The sequence below is a fragment of the Falco naumanni genome, chromosome 1 (genome assembly GCF_017639655.2).
Source record: "Falco naumanni isolate bFalNau1 chromosome 1, bFalNau1.pat, whole genome shotgun sequence".
Lineage (NCBI taxonomy): Eukaryota > Metazoa > Chordata > Aves > Falconiformes > Falconidae > Falco > Falco naumanni.
The window spans coordinates 51,720,785-51,747,151 of NC_054054.1; the positions used below are offsets into that span (position 1 = coordinate 51,720,785).

Consider the following 26,367-nt stretch of genomic DNA (forward strand, 5'->3'; position numbering starts at 1 on the left):
AATAAGTTGATTAAAAAACATGGAAAATCATAGACCAAAATCACAACAGGAGAAACAATACTGAACAAAAAGGTTTATGAAGGGATATTATCAAAAGGTGTTTTGGGGACCGTGATAGCACAATCAGTCTTTCTTTCTTTTGAAGAAGTTCTCGACAAATAATTTCTGAGGATTTCTAAGGCGATAGCTCTAAGAACAGTTTGCATGAGCATTCAAAAAATCATTAGGAGTAGCAACAGAATTTATAAAATCTCACTGAAATAAAAACTCAAGTCTGGAAAATGTTTATTTCTTAATCTTCTCAGTTTAGATTTTTTTTCTACAATGAGTCTTTCTACATGGGACACATTAATGAAGACTGCAAGAGACAGCTTTAAACATTTATAAATAACGAGCTTTTCACAGCCTACTTTTCATTTTTGGTACTAGCAGTTGTTAAATACTCCTTGTAACTCTCTGTCCATGTGTGGTAGGCGTATTTGCCAACTGGCAACACTTTTTCATACTTTAAATGAGCATCTGTGAGAATCTTAAAAATGATTACAACTTAAACATGTCGTTACTATTTGAATGAAACAAATGGTTGCTTTTTATCTTGCTTTGGAGATGGTTTATGTTCTATGTAAAATGACAGACATAAAGTTAACTCTTTTCAGACACAAGAAAACTGAACTTAACTGAGTTTGCCTATTGAAGACTGTAAGTGAAACGTCACTGACTGCAGCCACTCTCCAACTTACCAGTGGGCAGGTTTCCTTAGCTCCATCTTTCGATTTGTTTTTGGCAAGTCGCTTTTTCTTTTTGTGGAGAGGCTTGGACTCTAAAATCATTTCTTCAAGTTCAAATGTAGGATCACAGTTCAGTCTTCCTTTCTGGTACAAAAGGATTCAAAGTTACTCTTTGAAGCATCATTGTGGGGTTTTTTTTTAGTTTGCCTGGGAAATGTTAATAGCATTAATAATGACCCAGTTTCCCAACCAAATCTATAAAATGAAAACTGTCTTTTTAGGCCTGAAGTGATGCTCGAAGTTTAAATAAGGGAGGTAAGATAAAAATCGTATTATAAAGCAATTATGAAGAGTTAGATCCTTTTCCTAGTTATACACAGATGTATTCCTACAGCAACTACAATTACATCACCCCAATGAGAGAGATTAATTTGGCCTAAGGTCTTCATCAGAATATCAGTTAGTGCTGTAGAACATAAATGGCAACTGCAATAGTGCAGGAGGGATGGGGAGTAGCTGTAAGACATTACTTGTTAAAATCTGATTTTCTGAAGAGTTGTAGGTGGATTCAGTCGCATAGCTCCTGTCCATGCTAACACAGGAAGGAGCAGGCCTTTTTTGGTTAGCAGCATTTATATATAAAAAAATGGTTCGTAGAATCATAGAATACAGGTTGGAAGGGACCTCAATGATCATCTGGCCCAAGCTTTCTGGGCAAAAGCACAGTCTAGACAAGATGACTCAGCACCCTGTCCAGATGAATCTTAAAAGTATCTGAAGTTGGGGAATCCACCACCTCCCTGGGGAGATTATTGCAACGGCTGATGGTTCTCATTGTGAAAAATTTTCCTCCTGTGTTCAATCGGAATCTCTCTAGGAATAACTGTACCCATTACCCCTCATCTTTTCCATGTGACTCCTTTTAAAAAGGGAGTCTCCATCTTCTTTGTAGCCACTCTTTAAATAATAAAATATGATAACAGGTCTCCCTCTAAGCCTTCTTTCTCTAAGGTTAAACAAACCCAGTCCCCTCAGCCTTTCCTCCCATGGCAGGCTTCCCAGTCCTTTGTACACATTTGTGGCCCTTCTCCGGGCCTCCTCCAGCCTGTCCATGCCTTTTTTAGCGTAGTGCAGATCTAAACTGAACACAGTATTCCAGGTGTGGCCTGACAAGCACTGTGTGGGATAATGACTTCTTTATCTCTGCTGGTGAGGCCCTTGATGCAGTCCAGTATCCTGTTGGATTTCTTTGCCACAGCAGCACACTGTTCAGTAATATTGATCTTGTTGTCTACCAGGACTCCCAGGTCCCTTTCCACAGAGCTGCTCCCCAGCTGAGCAGATCCCATCCCATGCTGCACTCCTGGATTATGTTTTCCAAGGTGCAAGACCTTATGTTTGTCCTTGTTGAAATTCATAAGGTTCTTGTTAGCCCACTCTTCCAGGCTATCTAGGTCTTCCTGCAAGGTGGCTCTCCCTTTTGAAGTGTCCACTTGCCTACTCAGTCTGGTATCGTCAGCAAATTTCATCAGGGTACACTTGATTCCCATCATCCAGATCACTTAGGTAGTCATTAAACAGCATTGGGCCCAATAGCAATCTTTGGGGGACCCCACTTGGCAGTTTGAAAAAGAGCTATTTACCCCCACCCTCTGCATGCAGCCTGTCAGCCAGTTCCCCACCCACCGCACAGACCACTTTTTTACACCACAACACATCAGTTTCTCTATGAGGAGGCAGTGGGAAACTGTATCAAAAGCCTTGGAGAAATCCAGGTGGACAATGTCCACCACTTGCCCCACATCAGCTGAGCAGGTTACTTTGTCATAGAAGGCAACTGGGTTCGTCAAGCACGATTTGCCCTTGGTGAGTCAGTGCTGGTTTTTCCCAATCACATGCTTCATTCCAATTATGCTTTTTCTGTTTTATCCCATCTATTATGCTTTTTCTTACCCGTTACTTACATTACTTAAATATCCTGGATTCTTCATTTTTATATTGATTTGTGATGCTTGAACCAAATCTTGAGATTCTTGGTTGTATCAGGAAGTTCTTTTTTAAGCAGGATGATTGGAAACACCATTACTATATGGTCATTTCCTTCCTTGGTTCTTTTCAGATTCTTCCTTAATTCTTTTCAGGTTCTTGATTCTTTCAGGTCTTTTCAGCATAGAAGTTTACAGGAGTAACATTTATGCCTTGAGGAGTTCTTTTAATTCTATTCATTAGTCAGTATAGCCACCTCATGACAGCATTTACAAAGAACTTTTCCTCTCCTATTTAGCGATAAGGGCTAGGGCATGGCCAGAAAAATCTATGTCTCAGCTGACCCCAATACATTTTTTAAAAGTCACCCTGAAACCAGGACACACGAGTTGGCATCCTAATTACTGGATTAGTCTTTTGCTGCTCTTGTGATCAGAATGACATGACTTCCTTTCTTCTCATTCTTTCAAAGCATTTTTAAAACAATTGCAAACAATTTGAATTGTGTGGTGGAAGATCTTAAAAGCAGCCTGTTTTCCTCTGGGACTGCTGAGAGTTCAATCGCACCATTGTCACCATCAAGGTGGAAGTACTAAGATAAGTCATACGTATGAATGGCAGATATTATTTAGTAACCAAAGCCACTAAGCAATAAAATCACATCAGAAACTTTTATAACGTGTGGTGTCTTACAACAAAACATTTAATTTAGAGACACTCTTCATCATTTTGATTCCTAGCAAAGTCTGTATACTTAAAGTACAGTATTAAGCTGTCTGATGCCTTTTCCTGCATACCATCCAGTCAGGTTTAGTAAAATTAGTTTGCTTTTTATTAATGGAGGTTTATAGCTTATTTATATTTATTCATAAATGAATAATTCTTTATGCTTGATCAATATCAGTTCCTATCCTGAGCATGTACAATTTTAGGATTTGTCTGAAATTAATTTGTCTGAATAAATTTGTCACATTAATTCTGAAGCTTTAAAAATGAAGCTTTTAAAATTACGTTTAAATAATTTCTTGCTTCCTTTATCAAATATGTAAGAATACAAAGAAAAGCACTAGCAATTTATGACTCCAAGCTGAATATAAAGAAACTATCTAAACCATACAGAAATATACATATTAGTTAAGTAAGAACAATGTTTATGGAATCAAACTACGAGTGAGAAATTAAATTATGGGACCTTCCTACCACAGGCCTCTCACATGCCATCTTGCCTGCCTTCTGCAGGCAAGCTCCTGACAGTAAGCTGTCAACATTTATAAAATTCTCCCCATATCACTGTATGTTGGCCCCAATTCACTCTCTCAACAAAGCCTGAAAACCAAGAAATGTTTTGTTGTGTGGCCCCAGTTAATCAGTGAAGGTTTTTGCTGGTGCAACAAAGAAAAAAGTTCTTGGAAAATGCATGGCTAAACTTGGCATCATGAAACAATAAAATTTACTATAAAAAGAAGTGTTGTGCTAGAAAAGATGTTTTGATTCTCACCATCTCACTGTTTTTCCTAATACACCTGATCAGTCGGGTGGAACATGGCCTGCAATATCAGCCTCTGTTCTGAAGTGTCTGGTAGAACTTGTGGTGGGACTTTCAGATTAATCTGAGTAGATAAATGTAACTTTTTAATCCTATTTCCTTTTAAATGTAGAATATTATTTTGCCTCCAATATTACAGATTTCCCTCCAATATTCAGATTCCTGCCAAGACACAAGTAAGGTGAATCCAAATGTGAAAAGAATAGCTGTCTTTGGACACATGTTTAATGGCAGACATTTTAAGAGGACTTCCTCTTTTCTCAACTTCCATCACATTCATCTTTCTCAACATCAGGCACAGAACAGGCCACTTGGCTAATAGAAGAGTACCAGGCACATAAGTTCCACAACTGCTTCTGAAATTACATTTAAAATTACTTTTTTCACCATCCTTAAGAAGTCAGGGAACTTACCTATACTCTCTCAGGAGTAAAGTACCCTCAAAACAACCTAAATCCAGGTGTAAAGAAGCAAACAGCCACACAAGAACTCTGAATTAAGACGTTAAGGTTGCTTGTCTCTGGCCAGATGCAGACCATCACACACGTATGCCCCAGCCCTGGGCAGGCTGAGCGTAAGCCAGATGGATGTGGAAATCTCTCAGCCCCTTTATTAGGTCCTGTTACTACAGCCAAGCTGCCATACATCATTCCTTAGGAGGCAGGCTTCACAAGGTGGCACATGTTGCATTGGTTAGCTATACACTCCTGGACTAAGGTTGGCTTGAGTCCAACCCTCAGAAGCAGAGTTACGATGGATGGTACGGCCCTAGGAATTCAAGCTTGAGTGGGAGCAAGGATGAGACTGAGACATCTGGGGAAAGGAAAACTCTGGAGCAGGAACAGGAGCAGAGCTAAGACTTGCCATAGGCGGGCTTCAGTAACTAGTTCTGCTGAAGCAAGTTGAAGTCCTCCCTCTTGTCTTTTAAGCCCTAAGACATGTACTTATGCATGAGTAGTCTCTGTGAAGTCTGGGACTCTCCTGGATCCCATGTATGTTGTACCTTTGGGTATGGGGAACTGCATCCCTCTTTTAAAATATAGAGCAGGGTTGTGAAATCTCCTGCATGCTGACAGCTGTGGACTGAACTTTCTTGTAGGAGTAGGAGGTCTAGTTAATGTTGATTTTTGTCTGAGAAGGAGTTGGGCCACACCTCCGATATCTCAGTTTCCATTCATCTTGTAGATAGACACCATCAGGAGAACAGAGTTCACAGTCCACTGGGCCAGGGAGAAGCTTTGCTCTGCAGTGCTTTGCTTAGGGTAGCAACTTAGGAGAGCATAGGGGAAGGCCTGGCATGGCATAGCAGTTATTCCAGCTGCAGGGACATTGAGTGGAAGGGAAGGGGTCCTGACCGTGGTTTGGCAGATATGACATTCACCTCTCAAGCTTTCACCTGGCACCATCATTCAGCCACAATGTGAAAGGAAGGAATTTCAGCCCTGGTGAACATTACTCTGAAGTGCCTAAGAGGGGGCTGCCTTTCTCTTCATCTGTCATGCTAGTTACCTGTTGTATTCCTGGTTCTTTCCCAAGCTCCCTGAGGGAGGCCCTGCTTACCCACCCATAGCTTTCTTCTGCAGGATATAGCTTCCAGGAAAGGCTCTGGTCAGGTGCCAAGAAGCACAGCAAACACTGCCAGCCCTGGGCAACCCACCTGGCTGCCTCTGCTCCACTAGGCAATACCTTCTCACCCTCAGCTTCTGCAGGGCTGGATCCTGTCCTCATCAGATTTGGCAAGAACACCTGGATGAGGACAAGGTCTAGCTATTCCCCCTTCCTCATCTTTATTTACAGTTGCATTAAAAAAGAATATAAACAAACCTCGGTGTGCTACAAATGTATTGTTTGGTGAAGAATTATGGTACAATATAACTGAACAAAGAAGAGAAACATGCTAATACAGTCGTTACTTTTTTTTCATGTCCCTCCAATCCATTTAACTTACAAATGATAAAAATGGAAATATCCAGAAAATACCAACAAAAAGGAACAACAGTAAAAAAGAAACAACCAGAATCCCTCACAGAATCTGAATGTTTTAGTGTAGCAAACTGTCACAAAGGAAATAGGTCAGTCTTTTGCAACAGTATTTTTTAAGTGAAAAAGGAACAGCACACTGGTACATTATTAAGGTTTTGCAAATGTTATTCAGATGCCTAACTTTCAGAGTAGCAGCTTTGGTATTCTTTGGCTCAGAATTAACTCTGACAATCATTTGATCTAACAGCTGAAACGCAAAGTCTGGAAAATGTTTTTTTAGTTGAAAGGGGAAAAAACAAACAAACCAAGGTTAATTAGTTTTTGTTGTGATCTAATGAAATGGGTCAAATTTTCCCTTAGCTGTGACTGAGTAAATGCACGTAGAATCCAAAGTAAAGCTTCTGTGAGAAGTAAATCACTGAAGAGCAATGAATGCAAGCATAAACAAGTAAACCAGCAGTGATAATTAAAATCAGCATTTGCAAACACAGTTCACCTGGAATATCAACTTACGTTAGGAACAAAGCCTGGGGTCACAGCTTTCTCTAGAACAGCATCCCAGTTGACATCAGCTAGGTATGGAGAGCTTTGTATGTCTGCAAGGCTGGAAAGGCGGCATTCTGGGTCCTTAGTGAGGAGCTGTGATCAAGCACAAGGCATTTTCTAAGGGACTGGATGCCATATAAAAGAGTGAATGTATCACACACAGAAATTGTATGATACAAAATTTTGAGTAAGAAAATGGCTAGGGAATGTTATAACAGCTCCTAAAAGTCCCAATCTAAAAATAGGTAAGTAGTAACTCATAGGATATGAATAGAATTTAATTGCCACCAGATGGCTGTTGCAGGCATGAACTGTATAAATGTATTAGCAACAAAAGTCTATTTACAAACACACAAGAGGCCAAGCCACATGAAACATCAGAGTTCAATGCCACCCAACCATTTGTGTTTAGTCTTTAATTTATTGGAAGATACAGTTACACTGAGCATCCTGGCAGCAATTAAAATGAACCACCTCATTGCTCCATCTATGAAAAATAGATTGCTTATTGCTGCAAAAGAAATTGATCTTCTGTGCTCAAATATTCAGTACTGATGATCTGAAACACCTGAGAGGCAGAAAATCCTTCAATGTGGCCAGAAATTTAAACCAAACAAAAACCTGAGGTTCCAGGAAGAGGGCCATTTCCAGGGTCACAATGCATTCAGAAAAGAACCCTCTCTTGCAGCTTAGTGACATTTACAGCAAAGTGGCTCAAAGGCGGTTGTTGCAACTGTAGCAACATGGGACAGGGAGAGATACAGCCTTTTTCATTTCTAAGCTCCCTGGATGGAAACTGTAGCAGAAACCCAGAGGGCAGAGTGGTCCTTCCTTCCCACTCCCACATGCACAACCAGGGCTGGAGAGAATGGAGGCAGGGCACAGAGTGGGAATTATTGAACCTCAAAGTTTTGCAATCACTAATGAATCAGTTTTAAAATAAACAGAAATACTCGATTTCTATGTCTTTGAGGCCATGAAAAGCCTGAGTCTAAGCCCAAGAATAATCCAGCTTCTCAAGAGGAAATACTGCACCACCCACATTCAGAAAACTCTAGGAATAAGCACCGCTCTCTTATCCTTGACATTTTGACTACCTAACATGTGTGCTTGCCTGATGCCTCTGCATTGTTAGAGGGGCTTCTGGAAAAGGATGGAAGACAGAAGGTGGTTGTTTGTTCTTACCTTTTTCAGTAGTGCTGTCATGCCCTTGCACCAGACAGATGAGTAGTGAACTCTTTCTATCTTGAACATGTTGAGTATCTCATCAATGGGGGTGGCTGAATGAATTTCATAGGGCCTCTGGGATAAAGTTAAATCAATATCAAGTCAGCAAGAATGGATAAAAGAGTGCAGACAATTCTTATTTCCCTGAGCTCAGTATTGTTTACATTGGAAATATCAAAACCACCAAAACATCTTATAATGATTTTGAGGCTAATCTTTCTTTGCGTGAGTGCTTTTCTTTGGTTGTAATGAATGTAATTACTCATAGATGCATTTCCTCTGCAGATTTTTCTCTCATGAAAAGAAGCATCACTTGAAATGAGATGGCTGAATAATTTTGTTCCTGGGGCATTCTATGTGAAAGGTGGATTATTTACTATTTTTTACAGATTGTACTAGAATGTTCCTGTGATCTAAACTGACAAAATTGAAAAGTGGTGGCTGGAGAGAGCTTTGTCATACTGATTTTACTGAGTAGTAGAAAGAGAAATTTAAAAAATCCTTACAAAAATCTGTGTAAGAACAACAGTTAAAAAGTAGGATCCAAATCCCAACCCTTCTCCTTTTCCTTTTTTGATATCTAAAATTAACTCATTATGTGGACCTGCTGTCTTGTGTTTGCAGTACCTAAATTCTTCTATAGCTGAAGTCCCAGGCTTCACAGCACTTTGTTCATAAAGGTTGTCGTGATTTATCTTTTATTAAATGATAAAGGTACTACATATTGAAAGGTACTACTATTGAAAATAAAAGTGCTACATATACATTTATATTCTTATTAATTATTTTGCATGTATTTTTTAAAGACTTGTATTTGTGAAGCAAGTTGTTACAATGGTACACAAGTATGGATTGTTTATGAATTAAATTGTACCCAGCAAGTGACAAATATGTAATATGTGATAAGAGATCTTCAGCCAAATGCCATCATAGCAGCAATGCGCAAATTGATGCATCATAATTCATACACAACATGGAGTTACCTTCTAATCCAATATCTTCAACAGCGAAGGGCAGACACTCATTACTTCAACAAGAACTGAATCTTCTATTGAATTTTCTAGCATGTACTGGTACAAGATTACAATTTAAGAATATTTCTAGGTGTTAGTTATCTAATCTGATAGTGAATTGGAGCTACTCTTCATAAAGGCCCAGAAAATATTCTTATTTTGAGAGATTCATGCATATGTTTAACTTTGAACGTATGTATGAAACGAAGTACATTCCAAGGCATTGCAATGTTCTAATAATAAATCCAAGGATTGCTTAAATCTTTTTGCTTTTATTCACATTCAGTTAGTCTGTTGCCATTTAGCTATATCATGTCCATATGAATTCAACAGGACCTAAATGCCTGCTCTAAATAAATATATTTTCTTGAATTGAGTTAAAAACTCTAATTGGGAATAGTCTGTCATAGGCTTTTTCCTACCTGTGCTAATGCTGCCATATAAGAGCTATTAAAACTAAAAGGTTAGCATTCTGTCTGTTGCCAAGAAGTAACCTACTGCTGATTTAGACATGATACAATGATGTGACCAATATGAACACTAAGCCAGAATTTACATCAATTGTTGGAAAGGGTGAATTATCTCTAAAAATAGCAACTTTAAGGAATAATGAATTGTTAAATTTTTTTGTTAAGGATGTTTCTGCCCATGCTTTTTCCCTCACTGGAAAATCCTTACAAACTTACCTTATTTTAAAGATCATTAGCATTCTTCAGTCTTGATTTTTTTGAGTTTTGCAGAGATTTTTAATATTGCTGTTAGCTAATTTGAATTACAAATGGCCACTGTAAGCTTGGTCTTTTGAGGTCCTTCACACCTATATCTCCTACGTTTTTCAACTATTCGGTCCGCTCAAAGGTCAGATCCCTTCTGGTTTATTTTGTGGAAAAGGAAAAAAATTATCTGTTTTATTCTTGTTCGTGATGTTTTACCAAAGTTTGTTGTAAACCGTTCACATTACAGTGAAAGCCAGAGTCCAAGAATCCCACCTACTACCTCTTTCCTTCACCTTGTCTCTGTTGAGGGCATGGTATATACAGTTACAATATTTTAAGCAGTTGTCTAAGGAACAGACTGACATGTCATGGTTTGCATGGTTTAATTCCATGGACTTGGGGAAATGATCTATTTTTGATGCAAAGCTTTATGAATTTACTTTTTTCTTGTTAGGTCTTTTATTAGCAGCTGGCTAAGGAGAGAAATCTGCTTGCAACGTATTAAGAAATGCTAGCACTACAGTGGGTAACCAAAAAGTGGTCCATGCAGTTCTGTACTGGATGCAACCTGTAGCTACAGCCCTGTTTCCAGCAGCATGTTGTCTTGGCCTCCTGGCAGTAGAGAGCAAGGCATGAAGATGGCTGCAATGCCTTGAGCACCCTGGGCCTCCTCTGAGGACTCTTCCATCTCATAGCAACAGAGGCAAATAAAAACAAAAATTCAGCTCAATAAAAAGCAACTCATTTTTACTTAGCTTTCAGGCAGGCAGTGTTATACACTGTCCATAGCTTAAAAGTTGAAAAAGATCAAAATTTCTGATGTTTCTCATTTTTAATGCTCCTTCCTTCTTTCCCTGCTGCCTCCCCCATGCACTAGCATGCACCGTGCTCCAGCTGCAGAAAGCCCTATTTCCAGGTGGCACTGCCCAGTGCAACACCCTCCTCTTTCCCCAGGAGCACTGCAGCAGGAGCAGGTGGGCTGCACAGAGCACCTACCCATCTGCTCCGTAGCAATGGGGATCTCTTCTCACCGCTGAAAAAAGTGCTGTGAGAGTGTGGAGGAAGAGGGGGCTGCCTGCTTGCAGGTTTAGCTTGCAGCCTTGAACACGCAAGCTGCTTCTTTGCAGCCATCTGCAAAGGTCTGCTGCAGCAAATGAAGCTTTGGAGCTCGGAGTTGTTGCAGACAGCAACATGGCTTGGGCTAAACATGTTTCCTCAACCTGCTGCTACTGCTCTTGTTCTTGTATCACTTCTGTTAGTTTAGGCCTTCTCTTGACTGGAAAAAATTTAGAAATACAATTCAAGAAATAATACATCTTTTCCTAGTCCGTACAAAGGCATTGGCTTCCAAGCCACCCTCTGGCTTGCTCAGGGGGCAAGAGCTGCTCTTCAGGAGAAAACAAGCAGCTGGTTTGGTCGACTGGAGCATGGACAGATGGCAATGTTTTTATTTAAATAAAAAATAAAAAAATTGATTCTGTCTCAATTTTGTTTTGTCTGTAGCCAGATAGACTTACTCAGAAAAGACTGTATGGATATGACAAATGGATACCATTCCATATAATTTTTCATATACTAAAGTGACTTTGTCACATTAGAGTGATCTTTTGTGATTAGTCTTGGGAGCTCAGCATGCCTTACACATCTATTCATTCTGCTGCTTTCTTAGAGACATTAATTGGTGAAAAGGTTGATAGAAAACCAGCAGGATGTTCTTTTAATTTATTATATGTGCAGCTACTACTACCATATGTAACTAGGGTTGAGAATATATTATGCTTAACACTGCCAGACCTTAATTGTTCAGGTTAAAATTTTCCATCCTGGGAAGAATGTCAGCTTAAAAACTTAGTAATTTTTGAGAATGATGGTAGAGAAAAATTGCAAAGATTTTTTAGTGTCATATGATAATAAATACTCATTCCTTAAAACCAGCATAATACAATGCAGTAAAATCCTCTTTCCAAAATAGGAATTAAAAATCTAAAAATAAATCAGCTACTTTAGTTACATCATTACCTTGAAACAGTATTTAAATTACTGTTTTCCATAGGGAATAGTAAATATTTAAGCAATCAACTTTTGTCCTTTAAACCAAAATGGAAAAGAATTTTCTATTATCTTCTGTGATATTTGACCATGCTCAGGAAGATTATTTATTAAGCTTATTCACATAATTGATAAGACAAGTAACAAGTGTGCTGGCAGAGAAGAATTTTCTGTAGCTGGGCCAAACATCTTAGGATATTACTTTAGCTCTTTTAAGGTATTAGCCAAGAGAATCAAAGATATAATAAAACCTGAAGAAACTCAACTTCTATTTGTTAAAAAATGCCATTGTTTCCAGTTCAGCACTGTGGAGAAGCCATTAAAATATGAGGCCATTCCTTAGCCAAACTTGGGCAAACTTTCATAACAAAGAGTGAGGTGAAACTTTCCCAAGAACGTTTCCAGCTGGGAAAGACCCAGGACAGCATTCCTGACCTGAGCTTCAAATTTTATCATGAAGGGTGCCTTCAGGGGCACTGCAAGCTTTGGGACTTATGTCAGTGGATGTGTCAAATAACAATAAACCCCATCATTCTTACCCAGCCCCTCAGTAATTCATATGCGGTAATTCCTAGTGACCACCAGTCTACTGGGTACGAATATCCTGGACCTCCATCCATAAAGGCCTGGAACACTTCTGGAGCTAAAACAATGAACCAAATCAAACAAAAAGCATTGTGTTAAGATTAGACTATGGATCATTAATGTTGACAGCTGAAAAATTAATAAGGATGCAAAGAATTAAATTTTATTTTCATTTGTACATAGGTACACTAAATACATTTATAAATGCAACATTTTCAGGATGCAGTTTCAGTGCCTCGGTTTGCTGGCATCAAGTGACTTTCACTGGTCAGGGTTTTTCAGAAGTCAATAATTTTATATGTCAATTATTACCTGGTCCATTTAAATTTTATGTAAATAAAAATAAGTAATAAGAGGGGAATTCCTGAACTGAAGTATGACTTGGAACATCCAGGGTAGTGCAAACACTTTAAGGGGACAAATATCTGCAGGCAAGGTGATTCTTTGTGACTGCTGGAGGTGTTGAACATGGTAAATCTCATCCTTATTCTACATTTGGATAGAATTAACCAGACAGATTTTAAAGGTATTTAACATAGGAAAATTACAATTAAATACAAATCCCAACACTGATTGTATGCTATGAGAAACTCTGTCATGACTGGAAATAAACACAGTCAATAAAGTAATGAATTCCATAAAGATAGTTTTCCGTGGGGGAGTGGGGTGTGTGTGTGGAAATATCTTTTCAAAACAAGGATTCAGTTTGCTAATTTCAGCAAGAAAAACATTCAAAATAATAACACTGTAGTTTCTTCAGAAAACCATACATAAATAAGAGAGGATACGAAATGAAAAAGTCAGTCATGCTTTTCTAATTATTTCACAGCAGAATCTCAGTACACTTTGTGAAAACAACACTTTCCCTGGGGATTTTCTAAACAACAGTATCACCAACCATAACATCATGCTAGATTGCAATCACCATGTGAGCCTCTTCTGGCCACAATACTGAGCCGAATGTACCACATTACCACCTGACTACCATCACACCACTTTGTAATGGGCATACTGCAATGAATAATGTAATCTAGTCACGCTTACTTCTGACCGGCAGTTTAGGATTTGACTATATATGACCTTAAGAGAAACACCTTTAATTAAAAGAATTACATTCCTTTCAGAGGTGTTTTTGCAGTCCTTTCATTATGGATGGCAACAACTTACAGCTCCAGACCTGACTTCAGAAAGTCTTGTCTTTCTGAAGAGAAACCTATTAGAGGATTTCAGCATGCAGGAATTGCATACAGTGAAACTCTAACCTGAAGAATAAAAAGCAATGAATGAATGAAAGTGGTCCTATACTCTTTTCCCAGGAGGACTACCTCTAAATATGTTTGGCAGTACAACTGCAGGCACCTAAATAAACATTTTTGTCAGAATATATGTGTTTGGAGAATAGCTGACCGGTGGATCTCCGGCACAGGTAGGCTTGTGTTCTGATCCAGTATGGCATGAATCAGCAATGCCATAAAAGTCAGCACACTGAGTTAGCTCTGTCTCACCCACAGATAATATAGCTTCACTTGGCATGCTATATCTTTAGATTGTACTTCGGATCTTGTTCGCATGCTGCTGGGGATCTGTGCAGGCACACCTTACTTGTGTGCCATCTATCACATAGAGAGATGCTAAGAGGGTATAGGTAGGATTTTTTGTGTTGCTTTAGTGGATCAATGCACCTAAATTGCATATCAGGCATGAAAGTTATATTTGGAATATCACCACAGGCACCTTGTAGTGAAGGTTTGCTCTATTTAGCCACATTAGTTATCGGTTTTGCCCACTGTGCCTAGATGATGTATAATACCTCATTACAGAAAATAGCCTCTGTGGCCTTTTTACTGAACTATATAGGTATAATATTAGTTTCACTCTTTCTTTTATAGCTTTACCTTTGTAATAATGTGATGGATCACTATCTGATTTCTGTGAGGTAGAGATGAGAGTACTTTACTGATGTAACCTACAACATTGCCAGAATGGTGCAGCCGTTTTGCTAATTCAGCGACTGAGTTATCCGCTTTTATTTTATCTCCTTGTTCTAAAAGCTTCAAGGTCAACTTATCCCACATTAAGCAGATAAGCAGGAAATGCTGTCTTTTGCCCACTGGTCCTGGCGTTTTGAAGCTCTATTAGCTCACCTTAAGCTGATGGCACCCTTAGATCAGCATATGGGCGGTTAGGCTCCCAGTTTGTAAAGCAGCTAGCCCCTTTTCCCCTGCTTTAGCCGTATTATTTGCATTCCAGCTGGACTGCCTCTCTGCATTCGTTCAGCTCCAGCGAAGTGATAGTAAGCGCCCGCCTCTCAAGATGGGAAGGGGCTGACAGAAGGTGCAGTATGATTTACAGTGTCCTATGTACAGGTTTTTTCTCAGGGTGAAATCTCAACCCTACAGAGGCCAAAAGACCTTTCCCCAGTTTGGCAAGGCTATTAAATACCAGTCTCACACTAAGCTTGTGCTTAATGTCATTGTCTAAAAGCCTTTTTGAACTTTGAATATTAGATGCTAACGAAGTCCGCCAGGCTGTACAGTGGACTTCTGGAGTCTGCTTGTTCATTCAGAACCATAGCACAATTTTACAGGAAAACAGCCAATCCTCCAGGTGATGTGTTTAGCCAAGCTCTGAGGAGCTAGTGCTGTGAAATACAGAACATCGAATTAAGTTTTGCTGTAAGGAATAACCATGTAAGGAAAACTAATCCTAGCAAACTGGCTAGGATAAAAGTGAATAAAAAATCTGAAAGTTAAAATTCTACATTGGTTTTCTTTACGATTGCTATGGAAATAGACTGTCCGTAATGTTTTAAAATTTGAATTTGATCTCAGGTTCAACTTGAACAGCCATCCTGCACTCTGCTGTGGATAGGTTCTTCCAAAAGATGGCAAAATTTGAGCTTGCCAGCTTGGATCAAGGGCAACAGCTCTGCTGTATGCACCCTTTCTGCATGCAACTTCTCTTATCATAACAGATTTAGGATGAGAAGAATACTTACATCTTTTTACCCCCATGCATCTACCTAAATGCAAGGATTCTGCTTGCAGATGTTCATTCACGTGAACAGAAGTGAGAGAGTGCGTGTAAGAACGAGAGTTTCAGATCTTTTTCCTCAAGCAATTTCTACTGAACAAAGGCTTTTCAAGAAAATATGCAGGTTTAATACTGGTCTGATCCTGGAGATTCTTTTGTCTGAGACCTGTAGTTACTATCACATACAGTTACAGGGAAGGCAGTACAAGTTTGCACGGTGGAAGCAGCCTTTAAATAATGAAATCAGGTAATAGCAAGTCTAGTAGCAAGGGTGAATTCAAAGACAAGTGGAGAAGCGATGCAGTTGGTAGGTCTCTCACATCCTCACAACTCCCCATGAAGAAACAACTTTGACATGATGGAGAACTGCTTTACCAGAGCTGCCCAAAAGAGTCCCTTCAACAGCAGTGACCTGGTGCAGGCTCCCTGCTCACGCTGCTTTGAGCAGGAGGTTGGACTAGAGACTCCTGAGGCCCCTGCTGACGTGAATCACCCTACAATCCTACAGTGCTAATGAAGCTGAAGCAATCACCTTCTCACAGCACATCTGAGTGGGCTGATGAAGGGGTCTAGGGCCAGAAGTCTCAATGGGGCATTTACAGCTTCTTCCTCTTGGCAGTCATCATGAACTGCATGGGCTCTTCACCCCTGCTCAGGCACCCTTCACGCAAAGTACCAGGGACTTTTGAAAGTCTGGATCTCAGCAGCAATGCAGTCTTTTGGTTTGGGGGATTACTCTTTATGTGTAGCAGAAGTTCAATCTGACACATTTCATGCAAGACTTTGGTAACTACGAAAACAGAGAATTTCACAGCTAATGCCATTCCAAGCTGGAACATCTCTGCTCATTTTAGCAGGGCAAGCAATAAAATCAGGAACATATCTGCGTCTTGTATGATAATGAGTAAATACACATATTTAACTTTAGCAGCTCACCAAGCTAAAAATCCTCTGATAATTCTTTTCTACATCTGTATTTTTCCTCTTAATAACATACTTTCATGCTTTCACTGTTTATCTGCTTTGCTTTCATGAAAAAATGACATAAAATGAACCCACCTTTGTGCTGCATTAAGTGTGTTTCTCTTTATTCCTTGTTTGTCCCTAATATGTATTTCCAATTAATGTGGGGTTTTTTCCAACTAATAAAATAAATCCTTTTCAGAGCTCTCTTTTGATACTTTTGCACTGTATCTTTCTAGTAACACCATATCATTGTAGACCGTAGGAAGTAAAAAAATGGGTTTTTTCCTCTTTAAAACAAAACTGTACTGGAGAATGGCTAATAAAAAAGTGAACATAAAAGCACATCTAGGGGGTCTGTATCCATCTCAGAAACAGGGGTTTACTGGGATATCCATACTCCTGTTCTGTGGGTTTAACCATACTTGAGACTCCAAATAATTTTGTGTGAGGGTTATTTCTGACAAATCAATTCATATATATAACTACTCATTGCAATTATCATAGCAGTCAGATGATCTACAATGTAAATTATGTAGAAGATGCATCTCCTCTTTATTATTTGCATTATATCTTTATTATATGCATACATCTCCTATTGTATGCATATTTCCCTAAATATCTGTAAAAAATAAAACACAAAACTGAAGTTTTATTTAATTGATTGGTAATTATGTACCCCATTTGTGGAAGACTACCAGTATCTAATGATATGATTAATGAGCTTGAAAGAAGAGAACATCAATGTAAGTGCAAACAACACTGAACCCAATTTTCACTATGTTTTCCTACTGTAAAAGAGCATTTTGTTCATCGGATAAAATGCTTTTAGGTAGGGTTTCTAAAAATCTGCCACGTGTTCATAGGTATCATTTAATTCCATAGTTAAACTGTAAGTGCTCCAGGTCTCTGAAATTCATGCCATTTTAATTCAGTGCCCAATGGTGAGTCTGGAAATACTTACCATGATAAATAGTCAATTTGGGTTCTATCACTTGGAACGGTTGGCACAAAGAATAGCTGTTATTATTTTTGATGGAGCATACCATTTAATCAGAAAGATAATTCATCAGACCAAATCATAAAGTGAAGAGCTTGGAGTGGCTCTGATACAAATTCTAAATAGCACGAGGTGACGTTTCTTTTCTGATGAACTGATTTAAGTCTCACTTCCTCAGTGAGAAGCTAATCAAAAAGTACCCGATCTACTTGCCTACCACTACACAGGAGACTGCCAAGTGTTGATTAAGAAGTTTACAGAGCTGTTTTACTTTGAAGCATCGTGGACTTCAATAGGCTGCTTTGAAATTTTGCCGGGTTGATGAGAGGGAAAGTGAAGTGAGATGAATGCATTAGACCCTTCTTCAAGTGGCCTTTACTATGTACTGAATGATCAGTATATTTAAGCAATGACTTGCAAGCGAGTCTCACAAGACTGAATAGCTGTTAGGAGCTGACTGTCCATGCGTAGTTAAATGTTGCCAATGAGAGCTGGTCATTAATTCCTACAGAACACCCTGTGCCAAGGTACCTGATTTTGGGCCATTATTCACATAATACACCTCAATAGGTGTATGTGTGTGTATATATATATACATACATATACACAATAGCAGTAGATAACACTGCAATCCTTCAGAGAGGATTATTTTTACTGTGTTCTGCAACTAGACTTTATACATGTATACGTTATTCATATTTAATGCAATTATTCAAATGTTATTAATATTACAAACAGAAAACAAAATAAAAAATAAAGCCATACTGGTTTGGCCTCAATTTTTTGGAAAAATCAAGTTCAGGTAGGCATGTCCAAAACATTTCTCAAGAATGCAAACCCTGACATTATTCATCCAGTTGGCTAGCTAGAGCCCTCCGCAATCTATTTGCATCTCAGCAAAGACCCTACACATCAGTAAGGAGTATTAGGGATTTGTGGTGTACAGCAGGGGTTGCAAAGAAATACACCCTGCCATAGTTGTTTTAGCAAAACATACTTCACTGGCATGGGATTTATTCTAATGCCTGATATTTCATAGATAAGAAAATACATTCCAGTGCCGTTAACCGAGGTTCAATATGTTACCATACTGCCAGGTAGCATTCTCCTTCCTCATATTAGTCCCTGATCTTAAAAAATCAAAATAAATAAATAAAATGTGTGTGTATATACATATATAAATGGATATTTACAACACACACAGAGTAAACAATATTTTGATTGACTAGCACAGGATAAGCTGTTTAAAACTTAGATCCTTATAATTTTTAAACGTGTGAATGACTTATGTAACACATTCATAGTTTCACCTTGCTGCATCAGGCTTAATGGACAACAGGCTAAGCTGAATAAGAATTTATCTTGATTTTTGAAATAAAATCCCAAGAACCTTGGACTGAGATGGTTCAGTGAAATATTAATTGCTTTCTCAGCATTGTGATAAGAAAATATTAATTTTCACTTTCCTGTGGAAAGTAAATTCAGAGTAATTCTTCTAGGTCATGGTTTAAATAGAAATCAGAAATCAAACTACAGTGATGACAAGTGATCTTCTATTTAGAGTAGAAGCTGTTTTAAGAGCAAAATGGAAGAAAACAACTTCCCTCTCCCTGAATATAAGCATGGATTTTGTAAACTATAAATTTACCTCCTAGTGTTTACTTTCTCGTGTGCTAAAAGGGTCTAGATTATAGCAGCTTTCTGACTCAGAGCTTTCGACTAGCCAATTGTTAGCTTCTATTGTATAAAGCAAAGTGCTGCTTAAAGCCCTGCCACAATGGGCCAGCAATTTTCTAGCATGAGGTCTAGGCTCGTTACAGCAAGGTACCCGATTTTGGGCCATTATTCACATAATACACCTCAATAGATGTATCTGTATATATATATATATACATACATATACACAATAGCAGTAGATAACACTGCAGTCCTTCAGAGAGGATTTTTACTGTGTTCTGCAACTATGACTTTATACATGTATACGTTACTCATATTTAATGCAATTATTCAAAGTAAATATTTTAGATACCATTACCTGAATACAGACATTGCATTTAGAATGCCTTATTAGCTTGCCATATGGCTATAAAACCTCTCCTTTCCTTACTCAGAGCGCTGTCCTCTAAAAACCCTCTGCATTGCTCAGCCACTGAACAGAACCCACTTCTTGCCTTTGCATTTGCACAGAGAAGCCCTTAGTAGTTGAACATCTGGATCAACCTCAGAGAAACAGCCTCAAGTTACTAGCCCCATTGAAAGAAAGCCCAGCAGCAGTGAACGTGTCATGGTCTCCTGCTGTTGAATATGAAATTATACAGAAGTACCTTCCTTACTCCATCCAAAAGTTCACAGTGGCTGCACTGTCAGTTTTTCTAGCAACTTGTTGAAGGCATTGCGTCCAAAAATATGCAATTGCTATACGGAAGATTAGCCCAGTGTATGGCCAGCAGCCATTCTGTTCCACTACTGAAATTAATCGGTCTGAATAACCGAGGATTTGCACGACAGTCTGTGTACCTGACGCATCAGAAAGACTATTGCATACGCCTGCCTCACATATTCCTCACAGGTTAGCAAACGTTTTTGCATCAGTTTGTGCAGGCAAAAGACCTGGGGAGTTGTGTGGCTTGACCGAAGAACAGGAGCGATCCAGGGGGCAGAAATGCCCCACTGGGGTGCTGGTAGTCCCTGCTTATTGTACCCCCTTCCACCTCTTCCCCCTCAGATGTGCCTGCACAGCTCCGCATCAGATCAGGCTCTCTCAGACTAGTTAAAAAACCCCAACCAAACAAAAAAATCCTGACAAATCACCCACACCCAAACCAAAAGTATCAGTTGAACTCAGTGTGGTTTTTTGTTTGGTTTTGGGGGTTTTTGTTTGGTTGGTTTTTTTTTTTTTCTACTAAAATAGTCAAAGAAAATATTTTATTAGCAGTTTTTCTGGCAGATCTCAAAGGATGGTAGCAGGACAGAGAACACAGAGAAGTGAAAAGCAGCTAGAGACAGTAACTTCTTTCCTGATCTCCCGAAGTTTTTCAGCTGCTTGTGTGCCAACTCATTAGCATCAGAGCAAAGCCAAAACCTGAATACCCACTTGCAGCTCATTTCTTAATCCCCTCAGCCATAGTGCTCCCAGGGCAAGTGAAAAAAACTCACAGTACAGCAAGTATTTATTTCAGCACCTCAAAGCTTCACATGTCCACTCTTGGTTCTTGCTTATCAGAACAAACAGAAGCCTCCCTGCTCATGCCGGCATTGTGATATTTCCCCAGGACCAAAAGGACAGGTGGCAACATCACCGGTGAAACTCTGTAGACAGGCAGTCAAACCCTCAGTAGGAAAAGGGTGGGATTTTTAAAAACCTAAACACTGCCTTAGCTGCACTCAAAAAGCAGTGAGCTGCAAAACATTATTAAATTTCAGAGCACTGTTCAGCATGAGTGCAAGGAAGATCAACATTGAACACCTATGAAAATCCAGCTCCAGATTTGTCCCTGTTGTATTGTACCTATTTTCAGGAACAAATACGGCCCTACAAAGTATTTTTCCTATACGTGTAAAGTTGATAGTGGGATATCCACTAGCTTTCCACTGAGTCCAATAGTACTCCCACACAGTATTAATTAATAAATATGGATGACTCATACATTTTAGAAGTTCAGTGGATCTCTGTAAACTCACACGCCTCTGGTAATCTTAGGCATACAGCTGTTCTTCACTGTGACAGCAACCTGTGAAAACAGCTGTGAACACCTGAGAGAAGCCTGTAGGATAGGAGAGGGGTAGCTGAAACTGTTCATGTCATTTACTACTGATTTTATTGGCTTTGGATTTTTTTCAGGTGTATTTATATCATGAAACATATTTTATTAGTTTGATTTAAGTCACAGTGCATTATTTTGATGACTTCCAGCCTCTGTTGAAGAAAACCCCTAAGGTTCTACCTAACCCCCCTAGCCCTCCTACCACCAGAAACAAACAAGAAAAAAAAAACAGGCACCAAACCCCCAAAATTTAACACCTGTGAACGGGAAGGTTTTGCGACACTCACAAAAATTGTAGGGAAATTGATCATTCAAAAAAGGAAACATTTCAGTGAGTAAAAAGTATGTGCTACAGAACTCAAATACATCTAAATCATGCCAGAGTGAGGCATAAACAAAAGGTGAAATCTGTAATGTTTTCTAAGATACATTTTAGTGTTTCACGTTTCGTTTTGAGGCTGACCGATCTGTTGCAGAGGAGAGGGCTGCTACTGTGGGTGGGTGCCCAGCACAGAACATGTCCTCTGAGACACAAGCACATTTCTTGCAGCCTGCATGAGGGACCAATATAAATTTGTTTGTTTGTTTTTTGGGTTGGTTTTTTTTTTTTTTTTTTGGCACCCAAAGATGGAACCGTGTTAAAAATGGCAAACACGGGTGCTTCCAGCCAGGGAAAGGCACACTTTCTTTAAACACAAGCAGCTTAATGAATAGCCTTCTGCAGGAAGAAAGAGCCATGGCTGATTATCTCAGGCACAGGCTGTGGCCAGGGACCGTGTCCTGCCCGGCACCAGCTTTCCTGGTCTACATCCCAGTGCAGGGGCAGGGGGCTCCCCCTCCGGCACTTGTGTTTGTTTGTTGGCAGCAGCCATGCCTGCCAAAAGTCGGTCAGGTCTCAAAGGACGTTTTGCATTGCTTGCCAGCGTAGGATGACAGTCTGAAAACAGGACTTTTCAAAGGGCTATTCCTACAACAAAACCTTTGACAACACCCTCGTTCACAGGTCTTGCAGAAGGTTTGAGTAGTGAATTTGTAATGATAATATCAGGTAGGGGCAACACACAAATTTCCTAAGCCCACTTAGGGCACACATTGCATTTCACAGCTGCAGCCATCTGAACAGTACGAGACAAACTCTGAAGACCAACCCCCCCCCCCCCCCCCCCGCCCCGAACTAAAAAGCTGGATTCACTTCAGCATTTCGAGTCAAAGGCTTTGAGAAGTAAAACTGCAGAAGCAGCTGGAAGTAACTTGTTTCACCAGGCTGTTGGTGCCGTTCCTTTCAGATTCCCCATTGCCCATGCTTTTGTTGCCTATGTATGGCAGGTATTTCCCTTGTCTGAATGAATCAGCTGGTAAAGGGGAACACAGAGAAATTACCAGGGTTTCTGGAGAAACATTCAGGTTCAGATACATTGCAGGGAAATAGGCAGGGAAAATTTCAGGCTGAGAAAGACACAGGGGCAAAAAGGCTAATGCGAAGTGGGATTAAGCAAAGGCTGCAAGAGCCAACTCACACCATGCTCAGCATTACAAGATGGGTATCTTAATCAGAACAGCTGGTGCATTTTTACAACACGGTATCAATTCACAACACTGTTTTTTCTTGGATATCAGTTTTATGCAGTCATGCTGCATGTGAGAAAATTTCTCCCTAGCAATTTCTCATCCTATTTTATTCAAATTTTAAATATGGATGGATGCTTGAGAGAGAACATTTTTCTATTTAGTTCCTTAAATTGGCTACAGAAAGAAGTGAGAAATCCTGTAAGTATTTCTCCTAAGGAAAAGGCTGGTGACTGCTTTCATATTTGATTAAACATAACAGGATCCTCATGGGATTACACCTTTATAAGTCTCCAAGAAGGGGAAAAAGCTTTCATCACATCTGATACCTTCAACATCATGAAAACCAACACAGCATAAGGCATGTCTTACAGGAACTACTAAGTTTCCTTGGTTCTGGTGCTCAGCAAGTACCTTATTTGAAGATGATTTTGTTACACCAAGGTTGAAGCATGGTTTGAACTCCTGGTAACGAAAGCTTACTGCCAACCATAACACCAATCTCCCCAATTCTTTTTTTCTATTTCTCTCATTGTCTAAACAGCTTAGACAAAGCCATGTGGAAGCCTTAAAGCCAGAAATCATACAGACTTTAATAACTACCAAGACCAAACCCAAAACTTTCTGAATTTGAGCACTGCAACTGAAAAGTCTTTGTAGCACTTCACTAAAGTTATGATTCTTCACAAAATTAAATGTGTAAACTAAAAGCAAAAAGGAAGCAAAATCAGTGCACTCAGAGGAAAATGCAGCATTTCTGCATATAGCCATATCTGTCAAACTCTTAATATTTGAGGTTTGCTGAAGCTTTGGTACTTGAGCTGTGCCACAGAGAACCCTTACCCATCACTTTTCACCTGAAACAGAGAATATTTTACAGCTCTAAAAGCTTTCCTGCCTTCTTACAGCTCCAAACAAATGCAAGGATGACTCTTCTGACCCTTTCTGAGTATTGAAGACGGCACACGGCTTTTGCAGGATTTTTGCATTTCCAAGAAGTGAGGGAGGTACACTGGAGAGAAAGTAAGCTGGTGGATGGTGCCACAGCCTCTTCATAATGGGAAAGAGAACATTTATCTTGTACCATTTCTTCTTGTTGTGAGATTCTTAGATACGGGGGAGACCTGATGGGGGGTGGGGTGGGGGGGTGGGAAGGGCAGGGAGGTGAGAGGGTCCAGGGGCAGAACAGCTCCATGAGCTGAAATGAACAAAGACAACAATTTATTACTGTGCAAAGGTAAAATCTTGGCTCCATCTCCCATCTTCCCCTTCTCTAAGTCTATAGCTGACCTCCTTGCTTGGGTCAGCTTGGGCTCTTACAGGAACCCTCCTGTGATGTTAAGCTGACAAGTGATTACAAAACAATAAGGCTGTAAAAGGACATAATCTATCCTGGAGATCAGTATTTTCCTACTAAATGCAAGCTTTCTGGCGTTTTCTAGCCAATGGGGAATACTGTGTAAAGGGACATAAGTGGAGGTTAAGCAGGGTGGACTGCACTTCAGCACTAAATAGATTAAGAATGAAGAGATATTGTCTAAGACGAATCCAAAGATTTCCTTCCTTGTGCTATTTCTCAGCAAATGTCATCTACACAAAGAACAAGTTACTCCTCATGGGTTTAGATGGTAGGAATTTCAGGAGGATGGGGCCATTTTTCATAATTTTGCACTTTAAATACCAAATCATAGCACCTAGTACTTGCAGATTTTTGTGCTTTCTGTTGTTAAAGCTGGGGTTTTTTCTTGTGAGAAGAGCCAGGCAGAGACCACCAATGAACTAAGAAGGTCCACTGATGTGTGCAGATAGTCTGAAAGATGCTCCAAAGGACACTGTTTCCTGTTAACTCTCAGTGGAGTATCTGAAGAATACTCACACACACTTTTGTACAGGTGTTATACCTATTCTGCTTCTGATAATTAGCTGCCAGGTGATCTCTTCATTACACACATTCAGACCATAACAGACAGATGCTGAAATGCTAACTGACCCCTAAGCAAGTACTCAGCTTTTTTCTGCTTTTGTAACAATTATGCTTTCTAATGTAAAACTGTGCAACAAAATTAAATATGTAAGGTCATCAAAAGAGACATTTAATTGACTACCAAATTAAATGTCAGAAAAGACTATCATTAAGTCTGCTGTCATCACCACAATTAAATATGGAAAAATATCTATTCTGAACTTGTTTGAACTTCTGCGAAATGGTTACTCTTCGCAGGTATTTTTGAATAATCTGTGTAATAAGAATTTGCACATCTAATGACGATGGTTACTAGAAAATTCTAGGCAACTATTTAAGCAGAGTATGTGAGCTCTGAGAAATAAGCTTTTCACAGAAATGTAAAACTACCATTTCAAAAATCTTGGAATCTTTTTAAATTTTCAGTCATCGTGTATGTAAGGGCAGTTCTGCGAATGCAATTAGTTTCACATGTCAGTTGTACAACTATTTGTATATGTTGGGGGAGGTAAAAATTACTTCTAGACAAAAAAAAAATGGGTTTTTTCCTGGGTTTTTGTTGTTTAGTGGTTTGGCTATTTCTGGGTGTTTTTTTGGTGGTTTTGTTTTTTGGTTGATTTTTTTTTTTTTTCATAAATAAACTCACCACATACTGGCAGAAAAGCTCAAGCAAGTTCTTTTTAAACTAAAGCTGTTGGTGTAAGTGAGGTTGCAGCACCCCTTCCCCCTTTTTCACCACAATGAATAGGGAATCTGTGGTGCAACATCAAACACTCAGATACTGGTCCTGAGGGGAAGCTCAGATTTCATCTCCTAATGCTCTCTATCCTATGCCTGTGCAGTGTTGGCCATCTCACCTAAGCAAAGACACTCAACCGGACACTCAGCTAAAGCTAACCAACATAAAATGCTGAGAAAATTTTATTCTAAAACCTCGTTCATCTGTATAACTTAAAAGCTGGAGTCAAGACTACTTAAAATGTTACTTAATCTGTTTTGAAAACGTTTATAAGAGTGAGCTAATCAGTGTCAGGTTAGTGCACTGGTCCTGAGCCCAAGTGGCACAGTGTGGCCACACACGTGTTACTGTGCCCTATTAGCTGCCAAACAGGAGAGCTACGCACAAGCTGCTCAGGGGCAATAGACCGAGCCTTTCCTAACTGTTGATTCATGACGAAAATCACATCATATCTGAAAATACAACTCTGCTCCAGTGCCTGGGACTGCTCTGACACAGTCTCACAGCTGGTATGGATGCACCTTGCAGATGCCTGCGTGCTTCACATGCAAGTTTGTACAGTGCTCTTTATGCTGTGAAAAATGTGTATGTTAAGTTCTATTTCTTAGGCACACACTTCCACTCTTGTGCTAATACGCAGGATTGTGGTGACACAGAGACCATCAGTTCCCCAAATGACACTTTCAGAATATGATCATTTACTAATATTTTACCACTGTACGGGTCTTAGAAGTGCTCTGAGCATGTCTGCTAGAAAAAGTCTCATAGAGACACACGTATCTCTTAGTACAGTTTCCAGAACCCAGGTATGTTTAGTTTTAAGCTAGTCATCTCTGCAGGCAATGACAATTCCATATACAGACAGAATTAAAGCAGCAGTTGATTAGGAAGCCAAAAATAGGAGAAATCACACCTATTCTCAGTCATGGAAGCTGCCCAAACTTTGGTGGGACAAATGAC

General features: G+C 39.5%; 1 protein-coding gene across 1 annotated transcript in view; it reads right to left on the minus strand.

Annotated features, from left to right (window-relative positions):
- STK32B (serine/threonine kinase 32B) overlaps positions 1-26,367 on the minus strand; it is a 180,204-nt gene that overhangs the window by 22,613 nt on the left and 131,224 nt on the right. The window contains exons 7-10 of the mRNA XM_040593883.1: positions 12,334-12,437; positions 7,975-8,091; positions 6,757-6,882; positions 741-872 (exon numbers count right to left, since the gene is read on the minus strand). Coding sequence (XP_040449817.1) covers positions 741-872; positions 6,757-6,882; positions 7,975-8,091; positions 12,334-12,437 — 479 coding nt within the window. The remainder of the gene's footprint in view (positions 1-740; positions 873-6,756; positions 6,883-7,974; positions 8,092-12,333; positions 12,438-26,367) is intronic.